The 25,840-nt window shown below is 45.0% G+C and overlaps 1 protein-coding gene across 5 annotated transcripts; it reads right to left on the reverse strand.

The window, feature by feature from the left end:
• Positions 1-518: 518 nt before the first annotated feature.
• On the reverse strand, positions 519-25,840 carry Max (MYC associated factor X). 5 transcript variants are annotated; one of them, XR_004114188.1, is made up of 6 exons: positions 25,563-25,840; positions 24,857-24,883; positions 16,749-16,856; positions 3,258-3,381; positions 2,700-2,784; positions 1,927-2,029 (listed from the first exon to the last, which is right to left on the reverse strand). XR_004114188.1 is itself a non-coding variant. In XM_031356036.1 (5 exons), exons 1-5 carry the CDS (start codon positions 25,596-25,598, stop codon positions 1,842-1,844), a joined length of 483 nt encoding a protein of 160 aa, XP_031211896.1. In that variant the 5' UTR covers positions 25,599-25,836; the 3' UTR covers positions 519-1,841. The 5 variants fall into 5 exon arrangements, 4 of the variants coding, with proteins under 4 accessions (XP_031211896.1, XP_031211899.1, XP_031211897.1 ...); XM_031356036.1 differs by lacking the exon at positions 2,700-2,784 and having other exon boundaries at positions 519-2,029; positions 25,563-25,836; XM_031356039.1 differs by lacking the exon at positions 24,857-24,883 and having other exon boundaries at positions 519-2,029; positions 25,563-25,598.

Consider the following 25,840-nt stretch of genomic DNA (forward strand, 5'->3'; position numbering starts at 1 on the left):
TATGAAAGCAGTACTTCCCATCCTTTCCATCAACGGTCAAAGCTTCAGGTTGGAGCTGGGCTCACCGTAGTTAACTTGATGTTGTCATGGGCCTTTTGACTTCCAGTCTTTGGCAACTCTGTTGCTTTCTCTTTGTAACTGAATGCTCTAGAAACTGAAAAGCCCTGGCCAATAACTGAAAAGCCAGCCACCTTTTATACTAGACACTCATTACCGGGAGAAGGAGCGTCTCAGCTCCCCGCCATCTGGTCCTCCAGAGAGCACCTGTTTAGCAGGAACTGCTGCCACAGATCTCCCACTGCAAGCCTCAAAGGTGCTTTCTGTCACTCACTTAACCACTCTTTCAGGCCGAGAGCCATGGGAGGAGAAACAGGTCTGCCTACAGCTGCTCCTGGCTCTGTAGGCTCCAGTAAGAGATCTCTGCTCCTCTTTCAAGCTTCCAGAGGCCCAGTAGCTTCCAAAAGGATCTTCCCTCAACTATCTTGGCCACTGCAGGGGTAAGAAGACACCACTACCAACAAGGATAAAATAAGTTTTTATTTATATTCTTATAGTAAAGGGGGAAGCCTTAACTTGCAAGACAATTCTTGGGCAGTATGTACAACATACTTTTTATTTCCATGGAATGGAATCAAACACCGACTCAGACTACAAAGTATACACTAGAAATCAGCAAATGCCAGCAACAGAGTAGGAAAAAGACAAAGAAACGAAGCCTAAAGACGAGAAACCCTTCACTGGGATCTGCTGACCACAGCCAGAGCCAGGGCTGGATCACACAGTGGCGACAAGTTCCAGGACAGGAGGAAAGAAGTAGGACAGGAGGCTGGACTGGGCTGTGGGTTTAGTACCAGGTAAGTCGCTCTTGGTATTTACATACAAAATAGTTGGCTCTCTTTTTTAGAAATACACACAGAAAGAAATGAAGATTTGATCATTACTTTATGAATCTGTCGCTTCACAATATCGACATCATCGGAAATAGGGGCATTTCATTCAGATTCAAATTTCAGTAGCAGGAAATAAATATCAAAACATCATCACTGGCCCTTAATACAAAACCTCTACCCCACCTAGAACTCCCTCCCTCCCTCCCACACAGCCCCACCCACACAGCCACCCCACTCCCGAGAGCCATTCATTTCACTGCCACTGCCGCTGCCGCCGCTGCCGCCTCCTATACATACATACCAGCGTCCCGGGGCCTTCTGGAAGGTCTGCAGGCTTCAACAGCTGAAGAGTGACTGCCGTGCCAAGGGTGCTGCAAATCTGTCCCTGCTTTCCTTTCCTACCACACAAACTTTTTCAAGAATCTGGTCTTTCAACAGGAGAGACAGCTTTTCCAAAAAATAATCCTTACAAAGGAGAGGGGTAGTTCTGATTCCTCCAATCTGGTCTTCTTGTCAAAGTAGAGCAGTTCAGAGATTCACAAAGTCCACCAAACAGAGGTAAGGGGATCTGGGAGGAGAGCCTAGCAGAGCAGGCGGCCTCCAGGCACATGCTCTGAGGGCTGGAGGAGCTGGTAGGGTGGGCAGGACACCGTGTACTTAGAGGTCTGGCCGGCCGTCTGTCCTCCACAGAAAGAGCTGCCAAGTTAGGGTATTTTGGTTTAAAATCTCTGGTGGGGACAGGAACCCCTGAAGGGAATACATTTAAAAATAGTGGACACAGGGAAGGGGATGAGAGCTGATGTCCAAGAGCTTCTATGCAAAAATAACAATTAATAAAGAGAAAAGGAAAAATAAAGAGTCTTCTCAATGGTTCTGAGGGTTCTAATGATGAACTGAAGGAGGATGCGACGGGAGAGTCGACAGTTTTATTGCTGGCCTGCCCCACATGGCTTAGCTGGCCTCCATCCGGAGTTTCTTCCTGCTTTGGGGCTCTTCAGGCTCGGACTCTGAGCTGGAGTCTGAACCCCCATCGAAGGCAGAGATGGTGCCGCCCTTGGCGTTGGTGTAGAGGCTGTTGTCTGAGGAGGGGTAGTTGGTCTGCAGTTGGGCACTTGATCTTGCCTTCTCCAGTGCACGGACTAAAAGGCAACCAAGGGAGCATGTTACCACCTTCTGGAGATCCGGAGCAACCAAGTCTCAGACTCAGGGTCCAGCCTGTTCTTCCTAAGGGTTTGCTTGCTGGCCCCCAAGGCACAGGGTGGCTCAGAAGTCATTCCCTTCTGGTGGCTGCTCCACCTGCACACTTCCGTTTCCCCCTTCTCTGATGGGCTTGGGGGCCCAGCAGACATGGCCAGCCACAGCCATACCACCCTGAAGAGAAGGCTTGCGATGAGACACCGTCCTGCCATGGACCCAGCATAGAGACCAGAGCAAGAGTTCCCTGTTGGACTGAGCAATGCAAGGACAGAGAAGAAGCTAGCCTAGCAATGCTAGGCTCCATGAAGTTATGAAGGCCCAATGATAGCAGGAAAAGATGACACAATAGATTGGGTCAAAGAAAACTTTTGGTTGGCTCTCATGAACAAAATCCACTTGGAATGACAAGCTGGACACTTGGAAGCAAGTCACCAACACACACAAAATACCTGGGCCTTTCAACAGACACCCCTACATGCAGGCTGCTTAGCCCATTATCCAACCCGCTGCCGCCGCCCGCTGCCCATCCCTTGGTTCAGCTCAGCTTGAGCCTGGAGGATCAACCCTTCATGTTATTTTATGTGAGATGTTCTAACCCAGGTGGTTACTTGCATTTCCTTTTACTTGCATCTTCCATGAGGGAGGAAGAGAAGTGAATTCCCCAGGAACAAAGAACTTGATCAGCTCTCGCTTTCCCCTGTGGTTGTAGGAAAAGGCGGGTGTGAGCATTGGAGAACAGCAGGGGCCTGGCCCATAGGCTGCCCTGATTGGAATACTATGACAATGGGGAGGGCTCACTGTCCCTGAACTCCTGGAGACTGGTACTTACATGGCACATTCTCCTGCAAGACCTCAAAGCTCTGTTCAGATACCTGACACCAGGTGTGACCCTCGCTGTAGGCAAAGAACCTGAGCCCCGAGAAAGGGAGAGATCAGGCCAGAAAAGATACAAGCCTTTGGATGTTCAATACCCTAGCTCCTCCATCTCCTCACTGGAGGGTCTGGTCCTTCCTCAGGATGACTCTAACACTCAACTTCAAGGCCTGTGGAGCCAGGCTGAGGATGCTTCTGAGGCATGGTCCTCTAGCTCTGACGGAAGGCCAAGGTGTAAAAGCCCCAGCCTGGCCGGGGCACAGCAGGGCCAGTTGCCCCATGAGCTTGGCTGCTCACCTTGTTGCTCCAGAAGAGCATTCTGCCGCTTGAGGTCATCAATGTCTTGCTGGTGCGTATGGTTTTTCCTTCGCATATACTGGATATACTCTGTTGCTTTGTCTAGGATTTGGGCCCGGGATGCCTGTTGTGATATGAGGAAAAAACAAAACAAAATACAGAACAAAATAAAGACCAAGTCTGCATAGCAGGGGAACCATGCCCTTCTCTGGAAACAGCATGACGGAAAGAAAGGCTGGAAACAGGAGGGTGGCCATGATGGAAAAGGTTAAGGAAAAAGTAAAGGCTAACTATGGCCTTTATCCCAAAATGCCAAGCAACTCACAGAACTTACCTACATGGAGTCTCAGGAGCTCTACTAGGAACCCAGGTATCAGAGAGCCACACTGATTTATTTAAAACCACCAGCTAGTCTGTGGATGGCCTGTGCTTAGAGTCTACCTAACTCTTGAACTTGTACTTCTCTCATTCCCCCTCTGGATCTTTTTCTTATAGTTTTTTATTTGTTTGAAACGGTTTTAAGGCCAAGCAAGCAGGCCTCCCAAGTATTGGGACTACAGCCATGAGCTACACTCTAAACCCTCTGGCTCTTTAGTTTGCTTTAAAGTCTTCAGCTTGCCGATACCCGAGACAGGCTGGTCTTGAACTCATTATGTAGCTGAATATGCCACTCCAGCTTCCAAGTAATGAGCTAACTACTCCCAGTTGTATATGGTACTCTGGACTAAACCCAGGGATTTGTGTATACTAGACACAGCTCAACTGCATCTGAGATAATGACAGAAAAGCTCAGGCCACATAGACTCTGCTAGGGCCTGGCTACATCCTGGTTCAGGATGACAAGATCAAGGGCTGAGGTAGACCTGGCTTGGAATGAAAATGGGTACATTTTTTTCCATCATGGTCTTAAGACCTCACCAAACCTTCAGACTATTGGTAAGGAGGCTCAACTGAACAACACTCCGGTTGTATCACCATTTTTGCCTCCTGTCTAAAGAGATTAGCATGAAAGCTGTAAGTACTTGATGTCAACACAGGAAGGACATGTAATTGAGACATCCCAGGAAACAGCCACACCTCTACAATTATAGCAGGCCGTGTGGCCTGGCTCACCAGGGGACCAAGTTAATAAATAAGTCAACAAAGTAGCAACAGGTTACTGTTTACTGTGCCCCTACAATCACACTTGTAAGATTCCTATCAGGCTACATATATTGCCAGAGTTAGAGCCAGGGGCATCAACTGGTATACACACATAAGCTCAAGGCAGGGTAGCAGAGAAGCCCTGAAGTCTAGGATACCTGCCCTCAAAAAGGTCATTTTTGACAACTTTGCTTTTCAGCCCAGTGCTCCAAAACAACCAGAAAACAGTGAGGTGAAGGCAAAGAACACACCAGTATTCAAACTAGCAAATCTCAATTTACTCATACTAAAAAAAAAATCCTAATGACCAATTTACAGACCTTAGGATAGACAAAGTGAGGTGTACAAGGCCTCAACTTTTACCAGTTTTGGAAACATAACAATTTCCAGGCTTTCCTCTTATAGTACCCTCAAGGTGATCTGCTCAAGAGGAGATCGTTCATATTCAATCAATCATTTTATCTGGTAAGAGTTATATATAAAAGGCATACAGTGTGGGGAAACAAAATGTATTAGTCACAGCTTCTTTGCCCATAAGCTTATTTACTGTCTAGTGAGAAGATAAGTATTATCTCTATGCAGACAAGCCACAGGCAGTTTCTGGGAGTCACCACCCACTGTGTAGCAGACACTGGCCTTAGTGCTGTACAGTGCTGATGGCCCATGTGAAGCAGTAAATTTGCAGTGTCAGACCAAGGGCAGAGCAGCACAAGAGCATGAGGTGGGCAAGGGGATGTGTTTCTTCAGCTGGATAGCCAGCCTGTGTAAGTGCAGTGAGGAGTCCCAGCAATGGACAGACACCTCAATGGTTTCCATTTCTTCAAAGAGCCTTCTGAGGGCACAATTGGCAAAATGGGGAGGGAGTCCATAATTAGTAGGGACTGATAAAAATGCCTTGTCCCTTTGATAGAAACGTCAAAGGAGCTGCTGAGCAGAGAATGGCAGGTGGCAGGGTGGAGTTTCAGCAGATGGAGTTGTGTACTGGAGAGATGGCTCAGTGGTTAAGAGTACTGACTGCTCTTCCAGAGGTCCTGAGTTCAATTCCCAGCAACCACATGGTGGCTCACAACCATCTGTACTGGGATCTGATGCCCTCTTCTGGTGTCTGAAAACAGCAACAATATACTCACATACATTAAATAAATAAATAAGTATTAAAAAAAAAAGATGACGGAGTTGTATTCTCCATTTGTACTGTAGACATCCCTGCCCACAGCTGCTCTACTGATTACAAGTCCTCTACCCTCTCCATCACTGACAAATCCCTGTGCACATTTATACCTCAGTTTCACTCACTGAGACCAGATCTACTTTGAAACTGTGATCTTCCTGATTCAGTCCAAGTGCTGGGATTAAAAATAAGTGTACAATCTCTTTTTAAATTTGCCTATTTTAAAGGTATTTTCTAACAGTTCCCAGAAAGCAGCCTTAGTACTTAACCACGCATGTGCATCTGGGACAAGCAGAATCTAAAAACTGAGAATGTTTGCAGATGGCCAGTGCTGATGCTGCTGAGCAGGCCTGCGCTCCAGTCTCTCTTTCAGGTATTTACAACTGAAACCACAAAGCAGTACCCAGAGATGGAGTGAGAGGCAAGCCGGCAAGCCAGAAGGGTGACCACGGACGGACCTTTAGGTGATGGCAGTTTCACTCACAGTAGTTTTCAGTTTTCAGGAACTATAAAGGCTCAGAGCAGTGCTTTGGGAATAGGAGGTCCTCAAAGAACACCAGTCTGTTTTTGTTTTTAATTTAAAGAAGTGGTGAGATGGGGTCTTACTACTGTGTAGCCCTGGCTGTCCTGGAACTCACTCTATAGACCAGAGCTAGCTTCAAACTGCTTCTGCCTCCTGAGTGCTGGGATCATAGGTGTGCACCACTGCAGTCAGCTAACTTTTAAACCCAGTGTTCAAAGCATCCCTAAGGCTAAACAATACAGCCCTTCCTCTAGCCCCAGCTAAAAGCAGAAGTGGCCTTGGTCACATGGGCAGGCTGCCCCAGCCAACCAACAATTCCAAAAAATGGTCAGGTTTACTTTATTTTGTCCTGAAATCAATATACTCAAGAAGTCTAAAAAGTTAAAACACACACACACACACACACACACACACACACACACACAGAATGCCACAAAATATGATATTTCCATCCAGTCCAGGGAAAAGAAACAAAAGGTTAAAGTCAGAAAATGCCAGATTTCTCTGCAATCAATGCCTCTCATCACTTCAAACCACAAGACTACATAAGCAGCCACAACTGTATGGTGTGTGGAGGGCCCTTCCCGGCCTTTATGAGTTCATAGTACTTGTACGATAAATAAAGGTCCTGGGATTTATGGCATGGACTATGGAACGGCTCTGAGTTTTCAGTTTCTGTTTTCTGAAAAGGCTCTCAGTCAGCTGAGTCAACTGAGAATGTTCACGTGAGTCCTGTGACCACATGAAACTTGGTAAGTCAATGTGTCTGCCGATCAACCATGGCTTAGTAAGCAAATGCGTGATTTTTTTTTTCCTGTTCAGTTTTTAATGTTTAGAAAGCACTAATTCTACCTTTCTGAGTAGAACATGATTCTTCTGAACAGGTTGGACAGGGCTGTCCTACAGTTTGTGGCTGCAGGGACTAAAAAGGTTAGCTATGCTATACATATACATAGCAGCATGGAGAGCCACAGGTAAATGTTGAACAGCCTTAACAGTTCTTGCAAACCAATGTTTATACACAGAAGTAAGAATAGCCAGTGAACAGAAACAACAACAGCTCACAGAGTCTGGGGGCCAGGCACTCCGCATAACCTTCTGTGTGGGAGACTGATGCACAAAGCTCTGTCTTATCAGCCATTAATTAACTTGTAGGCAATAGTCAGAATTTGACTTAGATACAAGTCTCAGATACACTCATATTTTAGGAACAGAGGCAATTGTAGCATTTTAAAAGGTCAAGAGAATTGCAGAGACAAGAGTTACCATGGAGAAAAAAACCAAAGATGAGGACAGGACTTGGGAGAACCACTGATCTGCCTTCAAGGACAACCCCAGTGAAGGTGGTTTCCTTAAAGTAGAGTCAAGGCCCAATGGTGAGCCAGTTCCACACAGGCACAGGCCTGGGCTGAAAAGCAATGGCTGATGACTAGTCTTTTTGGTTAAAAAGTGAGACACAAAATCAATCAAACAGTAACAACCACAACGAGCTTGTAATAGTAATAACATCAGAGAACATAGTTTCCACAGGTGAGACCTAACCAGGCTCCTAGCAGAGAAGAAATGCTGGATGAGCAGAGCCTGGAGGGTCAGCTCCCACAGTGCTGCTGCTTCCCTGCCTCTTAGAAACCTTGACAGGGGGAAAAACCCACAAAGTACAATGGAGAAGACTCCAGGTTTGCCAGCAGGTAGCCTGAGGGAAGGTCCATCGTTTCTAGAGGTAAACTCCTTTCTCTAAGAACAGCAACCTATCCATGTGTCTTGGCAAAACTTCACACGAGGACTCTAAGGCTTCAAAAGAAGCTGATTCTAACTACAATCGTAAGGCCCAGGGATTCCTGAGTTCATCAACACAGCCATGGCAAGGCTAGTAAGTCCCATTTAAGAGGTGGTTCTCAGCAGTCCAGACAGGGCCAGTGAGATGGCACAGTGGGTGGAACTCAGTGGGTGAGAACCAACGCCCAAACACACTATCTTCTTCTGTATACCTCCTGCTGCCCAACACAACATAGAGCAAAAGCCCCACATCTCTACTTCTCTATCTTACCACACTTTACCTGTTTTGTATAAAAAGCCAAATTGGTTTAGACAATAGAGGTAAGAGACAAGATAGACCATAGTAGGCCCAGATCATTAACATCAGGAGGAGCACCTCTGCTCTTCCTAGAGGGCCTAAAGCCCAGCAGCTACACTCATCCCCATTCTCGTCAGATGCGTGTGGGGGAAGGTGGGCCACTACATTTGCTATATTGCCAATATTTGGTAGGCTGAGGAAGAAGAATGGTGAGCTCAAGGCCAGACTGGTTTACAAAGTAAGACCCTGTCTTGAAGAACCTTAGGTGGGGGAGAGGGCAGGCAAATCTAGTCTACATTTCTGTTGAATAAGCCACTTTCTGGAAATGAAAATTTGCAACGGTGCACAACAAATGTCAGTGTCCTCTAAAGTAGTTGACTCTAAAATAAAACCCATCAGTGGTAGCAAGGGAGGCGACAGAAGCATGAAGTCTTGAAGGCTTCATGCTTCTGGGTTCTTGGCAGACCTGGCTGACGGAAGTGCGCCAGAGATGACAAGCCCTGCAAGGCTTGGGGTTAAGGGTCAAAGATTATTTTCAAACCCTAAGCGCTAGTTGTGCTGTTGGGACCCTTAGAGGGTGTGGCACATGGCACTTCCCATCAAACGGCCCATGAAGAACCAGTACAGCACAGCTCCCTCAAGAGGACACAAATCTACTGAGTAACAACATGTGCAAAAGCATTTACCTTCAAAGGTAATGAATAAAATTCTAAAGCAATTATTAGTTTCTTGCCTACTGAGTTAATCTTCCTCTAAAGCCCAGTGATGTTGAAATTGAGAGACAGTCAAACTCTAGGGAAAGACTCCAGAAAGCACAAAGAGAGAATGAGATGAAAACCATCTTCCCAGAGTATCTTTGCAACACAGAGCACAGCCAGTGGCTAGTCCCCTTTATATAGCTCCTGAGAGATACTCTATATATGGAATGGCCAAACACATCACACTGTTCATCACTACTTTAGTTATAAAATGCAAGACATGTACAAACCACAAACTGGTCAACAGAAACATTCCAATGGTTAACTATGAATGATACATCATTTGGGGAAAACTAAGGTCTATAAATGAAGCAAACAATTAACACTTTACCCACTGCAAGTGCACCTAGAGACCAGGACAGAGCAACAGAGGTCCTTGCTTCTTAGACGTTATCAAGTCTATGCATTAGGAGTGGGGATTCTCTTGTAGCCCAGGATAGCCTCAAACACATTAAATCAGGCTGACCCTGAACTTCATCCCCAAGTGCTGGGACTACAGGTATGCACCATCACACCTGCTTATACAGTGCTGGGGATGGAACCCAGAATGTCAGGCATGTTAGGTAAGCTAACATGGAGCCACATCTATAGCCTCTGGGTTGAAAATTTAAAAAACAGCTTATAGTGGAAAAAAAAAATGAGACAAGTCTGACATTTACTTTAAGGTGGCAACCATTTCAGTCACATTAAACTAAAGGGCAACAGAGGGAGTAAAGTTTACTACACTACTTGGTGTGATCCCATATTAGCTACACAGCTCACACACAATTGATCTGAACTGCAGTAACCACAAGTGTGTGAGTGCACGTAAAATTTTTAATTCTTAGTAAAGTAAATAAATAATGGTGGGACATACCTGTAATCCCAGCATATGGAGGTTGGAGGCAGCAAGATCAGGAGTTCAAGTCTAATCTTAGCTATACAGCATAGTTTGAAGACAGCTTGACTGAGACCCTGCCTCAAAATCAAAACAAAACAACACAACACCCTGCCACACCTTTTTCTCTAGAAAAAGGGGGCTGGAGAGATGGCTCAGCGGTTAAGAGTGCTGACTGCTCTTCCGAAGGTCCTGAGTTCAAATCCCAGCAACCACATGGTGGCTCACAACCATCCATAATGAGATATGATGCCCTCTTCTGGTGTGTCTGAAGACAGCTATAGTGTACTTACATGTAATAATAAATAAATCTTTAAAAAAAATAAAAAAGTACAGTGCAAACAAAAAATAGTATTAAATAATTTTGAATACAGAAATTGTATATTTTAGTTCATTGCTTTAAATTTTTAAATTTTATTTTCAACAATTAAAATATAACACATTGTCCCCCACTCTCAACCTCTCCTTTGCCTGCCCTCCACCCTCATATTCACGGCCTCTGTCTATAGATTCTGTTTTTGCCTCTCATCTCCAGTCAGAGTGCAAAGATCACAGACCTGCGTTACTACTATGGCTGTACACGGCTCCTGGGATCCAGCTCGGCACCCCAAGCTCACACTGCTGCTCTACCGACTGGGCCCATTCCAGACCGCACTGGTCAGTTTTAGTAGTACTGTCTATAAAGGCCAACTGTACTTATATTAAGCTCTACTTAGATATAGGTATGGTTCATATTAAATGTTTACCAGACAGTGACTATCAAAGAATCTTAGGACAAAGGGAAGCTGTAGCTTTCTTAGAGAAAGATGCAGACCTGTTTTTTAATTCCCATTTTTCTAAAGTTTTTACAATTTTGTCCAAAGACAAAAAAGAAAAAATAATGCTAAAGGGAAGATCTAGGTCAGTCTCTACCATTCTCAATCTCAGGAAACGAGAATGGTAATAAGTCCCCTGGTCCTCCCAAGGGAAAGTCCCACCCTGGTTCTGTAAGGACTGGGATGTTCCTCAAGAATTACCACCTTTAGTTATAGAATTAAGCTTAGAAACACAGATCCCGGGCTGGAGAGATGGCTCAGAGGTTAAGAGCAATGACTGCTCTTCCAAAGGTCCCGAGTTCAAATCCCAGCAACCACATGGTGGCTCACAACCATCCTTAATGAGATCTGACACCCTCTTCTGGTGTGTCTGAAGACAGCTACAGTGTACTTACATATAACAAATAAATAAATCTTTTAAAAAAAAAGAAACAATAGATCCCACCTGACTTTGAAAGCTGAGCAGGGCCAGGCCTGGTAACTACTCTAGATAGAGGAGAGCCTACGGAGCCACTGGAATTAAAGGAACAAGAGTGTTTAAGGACAAGAGAGGACAGGAAGTGGAGGCTGGCAGGGTGGAATGCAGGTAGAGATAATGCTTTGACAAGCCCTAGAGTCAGACATTATCTGGCTCCTGAGGCTAGAGTCTGACCTGGAGGAGGACCTCAGAGAAGTTGACAATGGCATTTCTGGACAAACAGATTAAGTGAATATAGCTTCCGCATGTAAGAGATGTAAAGAAGAGAAAAGCAGGCAAGCAATGCGGAGTTCTTACCAGCCTGGTCCATGAGAAGACCTTAGAGGTAAGACACAGAAACAATTGATAAGGAACTTAACAGAAGCCGACACTAACCCAAACTGGAATTTGGGTAATGGATGAGGTGAAATGGACAGAGCTACGGTTTATATTCCATTTCAAAGACAACCCGCCAACAGCCCAGTGTGGCTAGGATGAGCTGCTGGGCTTCAGGGCACCTACCCTAAAGAGGCATCTCCTAGATACTACAACCACAACAGACACAGAACTCCTCCACTGGGCCTGGGCGACAGGTTCCCTGACTTGGGGGTTCTCATGGTGACACAGCACAGACAACAGTCTTCAAAAATACACCTTCAACTGAAAAACTACAAGAGAAAACCAAAAACTATAAGAGAAGACAACACCTTAAAACAACAGAGTATGAAGGTCCACTCCCCACTCCAGGACTGATGACAAATCTGAGTGACCACTGACTGGAATGAGCCACTTTCTAGAGCTGAGTAGAGAGATGTGAAGTCAGAAAAAAATCCATAGACTTGAAGTGACTCTCAACTCTGCATTCTGGTGTACCCTGAATAAACCACTTTAGACGAGTATTTTCACATTGCTAAGATTAATGGAGCTATCTCAAGAAAGCTCCCAGGAAATGACAAGACTTAAGCACTTAAGCTAGATTTCCTTTGTTGTAATTTCAGACATATATAATGAACTTTGAGCATATTTCCCACATTACCCTCCCCACCCCTTCCACTGAACCCCTCTTCTTCCCAGTAATGTCCCCCTCTACTTTCACATCTTTTCATTTTGTCCTTTTTGTGAACCCTACTGCATTAAGTACGGTTGCTAGCATGAGCAGAGGGGGACTTGGTTTCCTTGAGAGAGGCCGCTGGTAGCCTAGGTAGGCTTCAGACCTGTGGCAATCTGCCTGCCTCAGCCTTTCAGTGATGTCTGCCTGCAGAAATACAGGCTGGATTTCTTTAAAATACCCTCAGACTGCTTATCATCCAGTACTGTAGAAATGTGGAACCCAGCTGTCCCCGTTCTAAGTCCTGTTCTGCTTCAGACTGGGTCATGACCTTGAGCAGGCCCCTCATTTCTGATAAGAGTAGGAGCAGTAACAATGATTGCCCAATGACAGTAAGCACCTCAAAAAAAAAAAAAAAAAAGGTTGCATTTGAGACAGGACCTTACACAGCCCAGGCTGGCCTAACTCACTGTTGTTGACAATGACTCTCAACTTTTGGTCCTCCTGCCTCTGTCTCTTAAGTACTGGGATTACAGGTGTTCAGTACCACTCCTAGATTACTGGCCTTTTCTGTTTGTCTGTCTTTCTTTTTAAAGAAAACTATTTTCACAAGGGGTCAGTCTCTTGGAACTAGAGCTATAGGAGGTTGTGAGTCACCATGTGGATGATGGGAATTGAACCCTGTAAGGGCAGCACCCCAAGTTTATAGCTATCCTCCTTCAAACTCTCAAGTGCTAGGATTATAGGAGTTAGGGAAGAAAGGCATTCTTTATGATGCTTATTTTATCATACAAATACAAGAAACAAGGAATAAATGGAGTTTGCATCTTAATTTCAAGTTTTCTTTCTTGCCAGATGTGGTGACACATGTCATGTCACTCCAGCATTTAGGAAGCCAAGGCAGGAAGATCACTTTAAATTCTATGTCAACAAAGACTACCTAGGGGGTTGCAAGCCTCAGTTATAAGACCCTCTCTCAAAAGTAAATAAACAAACAAACAACTAAATAAAATGTTTCTCCTTGTGAGACAGTGGCACAGGACTGCAGTCTAAGCACTTGAGGCTTAAGCAGAATTATGAATTCTAATCATGCTATACAAAATTCCACACTACATTTTAAAAAGACCGTTTTCTTTCCCCAGATATCTTGGTTAGGATCCAACTGAATCAATATGAATTTTTCCTCTATATTTTAGAAAAAAAAAGAAAAAAGCAGAGACAGGAGGATCTTAGTGATTTCAAGGCCAGCCTGAGTTATATAGTGAGTTCCAGGACGCCAGGGTTACATATTGAGACCCCGTATCAAAAATAAATAAGAACAAAGTAAAATGTAATATGATGCTCATGAAGAAACTCTTTGTATATTTAAAGACACACGCACACATACAAAGCCAGGCTTGGTGGCAAGTGCCTTTAGTCCCAGCACTTGGGAAGCAGACGCAAGCAGATCTCTCTTGAGTTTGAAGCCAGCCTGGCTTATATAAGTGAGCCAGGACTACATAGTAAGACCCTGTCTCAAAAACCAGAACTCCCCCACCCCAGGAGAACAAAACAAAAACAAAAACACACACACACATACACAAACAGAAACAACCAAAAACAAAAAACAAAAAACAAAAACAAAAACCCAAAGAGGCTTCACTTTTTCAAGTGAATATCTGGAAACCTAAAATAGGAAGATTACTGTGAATTCAAGCCGGTTTGAGAGCCACCAAATGAAACTTTATCTCAAGAAATCAAACCTAACAAATAAACAAAAATCTTAAAAAAGGCTTGGACACATATCACATAATCGAAATGTTAACTGTAGAGTCACTTGGCACATGAGGGTGCGGACATCAAAAGAGACTCAGATCAAAGGCTTTCCTTCAACAATCTGAGCTGAGCTCTCCAAAACTCACATGGAACGTTCATTTCATGACCACTTACATGTCACAACATTAACCATTGCAATTCAAATCAAGAATGAGTCAATTTCCTCTGGTTCCAATACGACATTTTCAGAAGATTGTGACATTTGGTGAGAAGTCAGTCTGAGAGACTGAAAAAGGATCCTGAACTTGGGCCTCCCCGCACCTGTGAGCCTGTTGGCAGATGGAAGAATAATGAAAAGTCCTGCCCTTCACAGACGCAGGGACTGCGTGCAGCCAAAGTCAAGACCAAGCAGGACAGGAAGGCCTCTGAAGGAAGAACGGCAGCTTGAAACTGGCAGGTTAGGGCTCTGCTGACTGGCTCATTAAATCTGGTTCTCTTTCCCGAATTTAAAAAAAAAAAAAAAAAAAAAAAAGACTAAGCCAAGCCCTAGCACTTAAGTAGAGGCAGAAGATGAGGGGTTCAAGGTCAGCCGTAACTATGCAGTGTGTTCCAGGTCAGCCAGAGATGCAAAACCCCATCTCAACAAACATGCAAACACAAGAAATTACAACAAAGAGCCTGGTGTCATTCTCTCACCCACTCCTTACCCAGTCTGGCCTTCCTCCTGCCTCAAATGCCCAGCACCAGACAGATAATTCTTCACTTCCATGAAATCTGCCAGCCATCTTGCCAATGAGATCTGTCTGTTCCAATTAAAATTCCACCAATCCTTCCACTTTAATTTTCGCCATAGTGTGTACACACACACTTGAGGACACACAGAACCCTGGCTATTCAGGAACTTAATATGTAGTCCAGACTGGCCTCAAACTAAAAAGATCCACCTGCCTCTGATCTTCCAATTGCTGTGATTAAAGGTCACCATGCCTAGCCAGTATTCATATTTTTAGTGATTACTTAATTTCTATTATTTCCTTGCTAAAATAAAACATCTATTCATTCTTGCTAAGAACAGTGGCTGGTATATGCAGACCCTGCATGAATGTTTGCTGAATGGAGTAAGTGAAAGGACCACGAATGACAAACTACTCATCTCATTTGTAAGCTACTAAAGTCAAACTTCAACTTCCTCAAAGAAAAGGACTTAGTATACTAAGACTGTAAGGACTGACAAGGTAAAACAGGCCAAGTGAGGAAGAGAGGCAGCTGAGGCTCATGAGCTATGCCTTTACTGCTTCCACTCTTCAGAACTTCTCAGATGCGCCTGACTGACTGCTGCAGGTGCACCGCTCCAGGCTTACTCCCAGGAGTTCATGTGGTACTGGAAGTAGGTGGGTCACAGTCCACCCTTTGAGAAGCACATCCTCAGTATGTCTCAATCCATGTGAGGTTTAGATGAAGGCAGCTCTAGCCCAGAAGCTCGCCAAGTGATGCTAACTGACATTGTAGCATAAGGAATAAGCACCAAGTGTCAACAGGTCAGGCATGCATCAGAGATAAATCTTTTGCACAAAGGGTGCGTCTCTCAGTCATAAAAATTTCCTGTGGTGCTCAGTGTTATACTCAGGAATGCTGTTATTCCGGTAAGTACCTTGGTTCAAGGCCATTAAATCAAGTATATACTAAGTGGGCTTAACCCACAGCAAACTCTGGTTTTGTAATACGGCATTCACATGGCCTATTCGTGTTTTCCTGTAAGCTTAGACTTATTCGATACTTCAACCACACAGAAGGCCACATTATAGACAAAAAGAAAGCATAGCTTTTTAAATTTTTATAAACATGAAAAACTAAATCTTGGATAACAAAGCAAATTCAGGACCCTTACCACAGAACCAAAGCAGTAAAGCCATCTAAAGTATACCTAGAGTAAACACTGTGTTTATTAAATAGTGTTTCTTAAGCTAGGTGTAATGCTAACAGGCAAGATTGGCTGAGTCCCAAGTTCAGGCCAGTCTGACTATACAGTGAGGCTCTTTCAAACAAATTGACCAAGGGGGCTACAAAAAGCAGCCTGTTGTCACACTGTGTCAAGGGGGGAACTAATTATGCAAACAAATATTTTGTCTGTTTTTCTTAGGAGCGATCCTAAGCCATAGGCTTCTGCTCAAAGTTTTTGGTTTTTGAAGCTAGGAACAGCTGGCTCCTACCTCTCCAGGGAAACTACAACTTTCAAAAGGCCACTAGGAAGGATGCGAACGATTGGTTTACTTCTCTTTCATATGAACATGTCTCAACTTTTTGATCCACAGCTTACAATCCTCTTTACGTATGTTGGGAAGAGTAGCTATCAGAACTGGAAATCACTGGTGCCCAGGCAGGTTCACAGACCTGCTTGAAAGTGTTCATTTACACTAAGTACTAATGCTGAACTGCACAAGAGAAATTCCCACAGAGGCTTAGGGTGTTGCTGGCCCGGGGAATCTTTAGTGATCCCAAACTAATTATGGACCATGTTATATAGTATAGTATATAGTTATAGTAATATCATATATGACTAATTTATTTGCCTAGCATGTATAAGGCCCTGGGTTCAATCCCCAGCACTACCAAATAAAAAAGTAGTAAATTACTGTATCTCCAATTTTGAAAGGGATGTCTTGAAAACAGCTCTGTTAGAACTGACACTGTTTTTGCTAAAGATAATCAAGAACAATTGAGATGTGTGGAGATCTTCCAGAGAATAAAAAAAAAAAAGAAAAATGAAAAAAGAAAGAGACCATGCCACCTGACTGTGGTGTCTCTTTACAGAAGGGATGCCCTGGTAAGTTCCAAGCTGCTGGCGGGCCAACTGGCTTTGTCAAACTCACCTTCTCTCCTTGGAGTGATGGGACTGAGTCCCGCAAACTGTGAAAACTGTCTTTGATGTGGTCCCTACGTTTTCGTTCCAGTGCATTATGATGAGCCCGCTTGTCAGCCTAGGAGAATGAAGAAAGAGCATGTCAGGAACGCACTTCTTTTACAGGTAGATGTGGTAAAGCCTGGAAGTGTGTGCAGTCAGCGCTGTCCCTGGCAAGTGGACTGGGAAAATTTGTAGAGTGAGGTGGGCAGTTAGGAAGGAGTCTCCAGAATTAGGCTCTGTTAAAGGGGAGAAAGGGGTGAGCAAGGCTTGCAACAGGAACATCCAAAGTAGCACGATGAATCCAGCTCATGCACAAGTAAAATCAAAGTTATTCAGGGGACAAAGTGTGACTCTCCAGTAAGTGTCCCCAAAACGTACATGATGGAGCAGTTGCCAGTCTGTGGCTGGAACATAACTAAGGAAAGCTCCAGTGGTTACGTCTACTGTGAGACTTGAGGAAGGGGGTGCTTCTGGCCACAGGAAACCCATCATCCTGAGGCTCTGCTCTGACACCCTCCTGATAAAGGTCACTAGCATATCCTCTTAGCAAGTCATACAAGAGAGCCCCAAAGCTCTAGAAAACACAGCTGCACCTGAGGTCATTATGGCAGAGCTGACAGCCGTGTTTCCTCTCACACAGACTGAGCCAGAAAGGACAGTCCTTGGGTGGCAGACCTCCTGACACCTACATGCTCTTGGTAAATTCCCTCAGGCACTCGCAGCAGGGCAGGCCCACTTGGCAGTTTTCTAAATACCCTAACCAGCCTTTAACCTTTTCTGCCCAGCTGTCGAGGGCCAGGACTGCCAACCAATGAGGAAGGGTGAGAGAGCAGGGCTCCGTGCTGAGGAGCACTGTGAAGGAGCTTCCATCTCCGTCAGAACACAAGGACCTACTTCAGCAAGAACTTCACCACACCTACACTTCAGGCATTAGAGCCACACTCTCCTGAGAATTTACCCTGTCCACTAGCCTAAAGAACCTACCTATGCATTAGAATGACCTGGCCATTAAGTCAGGAGTGCCAGGAATTTTGAAAATGCAGGAACAAGGTAAACTTGGTGTAATCCTGCTTCCAAAGAATCCTTGTATTAAAAAAGATCATCAGACAGAAATCAGACAAGAGCCATGAGAAGGAAAGGATTTGAAATTCTTCTACTATGTCTGACTCCCTGAGGTCTGCACTTTCCTCCTGATCCCTCAAGTGCCTCATCTATGGTTGTTAATCAGATCCAAATCCCCATCACAGCCACTGTCCTGCAGGACTTGTAAAGTTAACCCTTCTTAATCCTCAGTTTGCTGTAAAGCAAAATATTTTCTCAACTAGTTATATGGAAAATAGAATGAGGAATCTGACAGGGAAATTAAGCTTGGAAAACCAGGTTCTTGAGGTTAGAGGATATTATACAACACTGGGCAAGATAACTACTGCCACCCTCCATGGCAGTGTGAGACAGCTTGAGGTAAACTGGCCTGTCACAATCCATACCTGAGGAGCCCAAGGGCTAGGACCAACATTTGGCATGGACTAGCCTTCTGGTGCTTACTCTAATTTCCAAGATGGTTTATTTACATGCAAATCGATGGGTCTTCAGCAGTAGCCCAAGATCCTCCGGTCTACTAAACCACCCTGGCTCCTGGCCCTCCTCCCAGCTTAAGAGCTGTGCACGGAAGCAGTGACCCCAGTTACCCACAATCCCTCCTGTTAATACAAATAAAATCCTAATTGTCTGTTTTCTTTCTGGGAGAACCCTGAAAATCCCAAGCAGTTAGAACTAAGTTGGACTCGGTTTCCTGTGGGCCTGTGCTGCAAGCAAGGAACTAAGTTTAGCCAAACAACAAAATCATCCCCACAAGATGCACCACCCCCTCCATTTGCTGAGCACTGAAAGGACTCAAACGGACAACAAGTCGCTTGGTTGGAAGACTGTAGTGAACTTGGCTGTAGACCATGAGCAGAAATCTCGGCTTCTCATCTGGGGAGCCAGCCAAGTTAGAAGTTGGCTTGGCTAGGAAAGGCGGCAGGCCACTGCCTGGTAGAAAGCCTGGGCTGGGGACTGTTGTTCTCCAAGCAGTGGATGGAATTTCTGTGGTGGTTCCAGACCCAATTTAACTCGCAGAACGGGGGAATCTTAGACCAAGCTCTCCTGCCATTTCTACCCCTCAGCTGTTATGCCTAAACAGAGACAGCCACAAGGATGTATTTGTTTTTCTCCTTCCCTAGGCCTCATTTGCAAGCACACGTGAAAAACATGCCGAACTCACATGCTTAATTCCAGGCACCTCTGAATTAAGTGCCATTTCAAGTGCTTACAGAGCCTAGGAAAACCTGACACAACCTTCACACAAGGCTGAGAGTTCTCAGGAAAGAATTTCAAGGCTGATACCCCCTAGCTTTGTGTGATGGGCCAATGGGAAGGCTACTATACTGCTGTGTTAGCCATCTTCTCTTGCTGACAGCTCTTTCCCAAAAGGCCAAGCTTTCAGAATTGAGGAAAGAAAAACCAGGTAAAACTCTCAGCTTAAGGTGCTGGAGGTCCTCCCGTGAACTGTCTTTTTAAAGCAGCATAGCGATTAACGGCAGTGGAACAACACAACTCAGATGAGTATACACTCTCTTGCCTATACTGAAAAGTGTCTGGTCACACCAACACTGGGACCGGTGGTATCCTTTTGGAATAGATCATAGAGGTCACAGGTTCCCAAATGGCTCCCCTATACATCCTCAGGAGCAGATGCTGGACACTGCTTGCTCTTTAACACAGGAACTGCAGTTTCTGTCAGAAAGCCCTTCTTCATCAGCATGTCCCAGACTAAGAGAAGTACTAGGGGCTTTGTGATACCAGAGAGTGGACCACAGCTGCTCACCAGGAACTACAGTACCAAATTGCTTCCAGCTTTGATGTCTACGCCAAAGCTTTTACTCAGTCTCAGTTGTAGTTCCACCAAACCTTTCCACGCTGGCAGACAGAAGCAAACGTGTCACCTATAATTTGTCCACTCTCACACTAACAAGCATGTGTATCTTGGTGCTAAAGGAAGCTTAGTCGCTAACGTGACAGGGCATGGAAGCTAAGGAGATGTGCTCAGAATTGAGGAACTCTCTCAAGAGTATTTCCTTCTAACTTATTGCACAGAAAATGCATCTTCATTCATGCACCTCACCAATCAGCAACCCAATTTCCTGCAAGACCTAGCATGGAGAAAGAAGTGCCTTACTGTAAAGGATGTATAAGGTTTTTCCAGAATGCCATTTCTTGCAAGCTGTCTGGCACCTAACTGTTCTACCACATAGGGAGAATCTTCTCAGTGCCAATGTGGAGGGAATATGTGCTGTCCTTAGTGGCTATTTAGTACTTAGTTTCAGAAATTTAAAGGTGTCTCTTTAGAAGAGAGTCACAGGATTATCCAGCTAGTCTCACTGAAACACTAAGAATGCTGAATACAAAGGTTCCGAATTCTCATGCAATATACTTATTACTTCTATTTGGTGAATTAGATAAAATAAACAATTTCTAAGCAACTCAAAAGTACTCAACACAAAAATTGCAACATGAAACAACTGGCACCTGAGATGAGATAAACTCACTAGCATCTTTAGCAGGCAGATATTAACTCCAGTTTCCTAGCTCTTCTGTGTGAAGTCTATGGCTGATACACATTTCTGTCAATATATTTGCTTTTGAGGTTTCTACCATCTTTTGGCGTCTAAAAGAACTTGGGAACACTACAACCCACACGTGCCATTACACTAGCTGTTTAAGAAGAGGAAGAACTTCTTGGTTAGGACACTGAAGTCAGGCCTGACAACACACACCTGTAAGCTCCACAGGAGGCTGAGGGAGGAGAATCCCTGCAGGCGGGAAGCCAGGCGACATAGCAAAACCCTGTCATAACCCTCCCTTGTCCCCAAAAATGATCAGACAGGGTTCCTAGAGCAACTCTTTTATCCTATCAGTCTTTTGAAAAAGCAACACAACTCTTAAAAACTAGGCACCATCTTTTCTCTTCACAGCACACGCAGGGAGAAAAGCCAAGCACTGAGCAGAAACAAGGACTATATAACTTGCAACACTTCTGTCACAGAGCTGATCCCAGACTCACAAGTCCCTGAACTCGAACCTCCAAAGCGGTCAAACTGCCTTCCTCCCAAACACTTCAATCTCCAGAGAAGCAAAAAACTGAGGAGTTAAAAATGCTGTAAACCAGAAAGGATGAGAAGTGGAACAGTGCCAACCTATTTTAAACCTCCAGCCAGTATAGGAACTGCAACATGTTGAATTCGGCAGATGCCGAAGGACAGTGTATGGACAAAGGCCTCAGGTTTCTTGACCAACTCAGGAATCCTATATTTCACATACACTTTCACTCTTTCCCAGAGAAATTATCCCAACAGAAATAAAGCAAAAGGGACCTCTTACATAAAGAACTGCCTCAGAAACTTACATTAAAAATACAATTTACTCCGCCCCTCCCCAAAGTACTAGTGAAATTCTGCCATTAAGTTTAGTAACTAGTGTTTAGGGTGACTTCCTCTAACAGTTTGCTGCTCACTGGAGACTGCTTCCGTGTGCAGCTCTCGCTCGGCAGATCAGTTTCACTTTCCGTTAGCCTCCCTCCATACTGATCAGAATGGCCTGCACTCTTCACAAGTAAGATACTGTATGGAATTGTAGAAACTATGATCACCTTCTCATGTTAGGACCCACAGAACGTTTTCCAAATAACGTGTGTGTGTGTGTGTGTGTGTGTGTGTGCGCACAAGAATGGGGGGAGGGAGGGAGAGAGAGAGAGAGAGACTCTACCGCTCAGTTCGAACTCATGGTAATCCTCCTGTCTCAGTTATCCTGAGTGCTGGGATTACAAGTGTGAGCTACACATTTGGGTTCCAAATAACTTCTTCAAAGTTTTTCTGCAGTCCTAAACATCTGGTTGTTCAGAGTCCACATTTTAAAAATGGTTTTCCAAAGATAAAACCTAATAGCTTCCCACATTTTAGAAAAAAAATGCATTATTTATACTAAATTTCAGTAAGCAAATGGATATATTCACAAGGATAAAGGAAGGAATACATGTCCCCAGCCCATCTGTGACAGTTGTATGATGCACTGTCTCTAATGTACATGCTATGCTATGATAAACTTGTACCAGAAAAATCTCAATAAGTAAGCATACTAAATCAAAACAAAGTGTCTCAAAGGTTCAACCTCCAGCAATAACAAAAATTTCATTGTCTATATCCCAAAGTGAAAGGAAAAAATTCCTAAGTAACTTAACAACAGCACAAAGTCAAAACACCTAGACAAAGTAAGACCAGCCTCACGGGAGTGGAAGCACTGAATAAACTAATTTACACTACCACTCAAGTGGATGCTTTCAAAAGTAGAAAGCCTACAAGAACTGCTTATCATAAAGTAAGAAAACATCTCACTGAAAGGCAAACCTAATTCCAGCTCAAGGCTGAGTCTTCAAAACAAGCCATCCCAACCCTTGCCCTCTAACCCCCATCAAGCCCCGCAGCAGATCTTAAAACTTGAGACTTGGAGGGGGGAAAGAAGTTGCTTTGCTGTTGTTGTTTTGGTAGAACAGGTTCAAAAGAAAACAACCAAGTCTATACTATTAAGACTAATAGTACCCAGGCAGGGTGGTGCACACATTTAATTCCAGCTGATTAAATCCCATTTAATCCGGGGAACCTGAAGTAGACTGATCTCTGTGAGTTCCAAGACAGCTTAGACTCTTTCCCTCTCTCTCTCAAAAGAAAAAAAAGAGATAATAATAGCTGAAAAACAAAACAAAAAAGGAATTTGACTTTCTGTGGAAGTATGTGTAACGCTTCATTAAGAAATAAAACATTATCTTCAGTGAGGATCTCAGAACAATCTTTAAGAACTCAGAGATAAGCCGAGCAGTGGTGTCTCATGCCTTTAATCCCAGCACTTGGGAAGCAGAGGCAGGCAGATTTCTGAGTTCAAGGGCAGCCTGGTCTACAGAGTGAGTTCCAGGACAGCCAGGGCTATACAGAGAGACCCTGTCTCGACAAAACAAAACAAAACAAAACAACCAAACCAAACCCCTGAGATAACTGCATTCATAATCAATCAGTTCTCAATAAATAAAGTTTTTCTTAGCGTTCAGGCAATCTGTACAATTTCTGATGATCTAGTGATGAGCAGATACAACTGAAGAACCTGTTTTCACCCTTGATTGGAAGGTTCCACACCAGAGCTATCAATGTAGCATCCTGCAAACCTGTTGTTCCCTAGGAAGAGACTAGAGCAGAGAGTTCTTGTTTGTTTGAGACAGAATCCCATGCTGTGTCCAGGCTGGAACTCATTCTATATCCCAGGTTGGCTTAAAATTCAGGGCAACCCTTCTGCCAAAGCCTCAGAAGCCCTGGCCTTACATATTGGGTCACAACCCTGGACTCTGTGTGGTGCTGGTTTTGAATGTTAAGGCAGGGTCTCAGTAAATTGCAGAAGCAGGCTTGAATGTTTGATCTTCCTACCTCAGCCTCCTGAGTAACTGAGTTTACGGGTCTGAACAATCAAGTCTACTTGCATTCTGCAAACTCTTTACAAGTTCCTAAACTACTGTTTCACATATCATTTAAAAATCAGATAACTAGAAGCTAAAGAGATAGCTCAGTGGGAAAAGGCATTGTGGTCAAACCTGATGAACCTAAATTCAATTCCTAGACCCATGTTTTGGAAAGAGAGAACTGACTCCCCCAAGTTGTTCTTATGACCTTCACTTATGAGCCATGACATACACGTGACCACACACACACACACACACACACACACACACACACACACACGTGTTAAATAAATGTAATTAAAAAAAAATCAATTAAGTAGGCTGAGGTTGTAGCTCCGTGGCAGAGGGGTTGCATGGCATGCTTAGGGTTCAACTCCCAGCACAGTCAAAAGTGAAACACACATGAACAGACCCAACAAGCAAGAATCTGTGTCTCTAGTGTTTTAACATTTCTCATAAGGCCAGAAGCTCCAGGGATATGGCTCAGTTCGGAGGAAAAAAAAGACCCGGCAACACTGAGCTCACTATCAGGTAGCAAGCAGCGGAGGTAGGTAGCTACTGACTTGGTAGAAGGGTGTACATCCTTTAGTGCGCCAGTCCTTGACTCTTCCCTCCATCCTGGACCATCTCATTACCTGGTTCTCACAGGTACTTTAGTGCGCCAGTCCCTGACTCTTCCCTCCGTCCTGGACTATCTCATTATCTGGTCCGCACAAGTACTCTCTTTCCTTACCATTTCCAACCATCAAATCTTACATTTGTCTTTCTTCTCTCTCCCTAATCTATCCCCATTTACTCCTAAGTCTCAGACTCCAAAGACAAGAGAACATGGGGTCAACCCAAAGCCAGAAACACCTACAAAAACCACATTAATATCAAAACCCTAAAAAGTCACTGATAACACTCTACGGCTGCACCCACCACCTTCCAGCAAAGCTGTCTCTAACAGTGCCACTTTTCAACATTTTTTTTTTCTTCTCAAATGGAAAGTCAAGACCACAAAAAGCTGTGCCACTTTCAATATCTAACTTCTGGTGCCTCTCTTTTCCATTGTTTTTTTTTGGAGGGGGGAATACCATGCTTTTCTAGATTCCAGGGGTCTGCAGCAGTCTCATGACTTTGGCTAAAGACAATTATTACATGTGCTTGCAACAACTGTGGAGATACTGCTTAAAGTTTACCTGCTCCTAAGTAAACCCTGACCAGTTTGCTCTGAAATAACACTACCATTCACTTCAGAACGCCCTTCCGTTTCTCACAAACCTCCGCTGCATCCTTCACTGAACACTATAGAACAACTCAGTTCACAGCACAGGCTACTAACCTACCTACTCCCTAGAATCTATCACCTGAGAATCAAGAATCGTGAGGATTTGCAACGCCCCCCTCCTCCAACCCCAAGAGACTCCACCTCACCTTAGCGGTTAAGAGGAGTTTACAAGAATATTAAAAGGAATAGAACGATCTCTTTTTCTCTGACTCCAAAAAGAACCAAAACTGAACGGAAATGAAAATGAAATGGAGAGTAGGAGACGTACCGCAGATTGAAACCTCGGTTGCTCTTCCTGGAATAAGAGAGAGAGAAAAAAATAGAAAATATAGAAGTTATTTTCACACTTCGAATTCAATAATAAGAAAGAAAATGCCGGCGGCGGAGGAAGCAGCGGGTGGGGAGTCAGTCTGACACCCCTCCCTCCCTCTTTCCCCTTCCACTCTCTCCAGCGAGATCCCGTAGCCTAGTGGGGGGTCCCAGGCGCTGCCCCTCCTTCTAGGATCCGAACCGGACAAGGGGGAACCGGAGCACTGTCTGCTCTCCCCCGGTCCCTCTCGGGCGTCAGAGCACTCCCAGCCCCTTCACCCCCAGGATCAACCGGTCACGGGAGGAGGGAGCTCATGGACCCAAGGAGCGAGAGCTGAGCGCTGGTCTCCTTGCCCAGGATCCGGACGGATAATGGGATCCCCAGCCGGGCAGAGTGGAGAGGGAGGCCTCGACACCCTCCTCCACGGGAGAATGTGGGGGTCCCAGAGGCCGCGTGTCTGCTCCCACCTTCAATCCCAGGAGGCCTCTCCGGACAGGACTGGAGGGGAGCGAGCCTGGAGCGCGACGCAGGCGGTCCCGGCCCCGGGGGAAGAGGACGGAGGCGGCGGCGACCAGGCCCCCCTCCCGCCGTCTCCCGGCTGAGAGCCCTGGCCGCTGTCCCTGCCTGACAACCCGAACGGAAAGGAAGAAGCCCCGGGACTCACGTCGCTCTCCACCTCGATGTCATCGTTATCGCTCATTTCCTACGGCCCAGGGAGCGGCCACTGCAGCGGCAGCCGGGGAGGGGAGGGGTGGAGGGAAGGGGGAAGTCACCGACAACAACAAGCCGAGTGCCCCCACGCACACACTCACTCACTCACTCGCTCACTCACTCACACACACTCACACACACACACAACACGGGCGACAACCACCTCACTGCAGCACCGGATCAACGGCGGCACGCACGCCCGATCGGCTCCCTAACACGTGACCGGGCTCA

The sequence above is a fragment of the Mastomys coucha genome, unplaced genomic scaffold (genome assembly GCF_008632895.1).
Source record: "Mastomys coucha isolate ucsf_1 unplaced genomic scaffold, UCSF_Mcou_1 pScaffold6, whole genome shotgun sequence".
Classification (NCBI taxonomy): domain Eukaryota; kingdom Metazoa; phylum Chordata; class Mammalia; order Rodentia; family Muridae; genus Mastomys; species Mastomys coucha.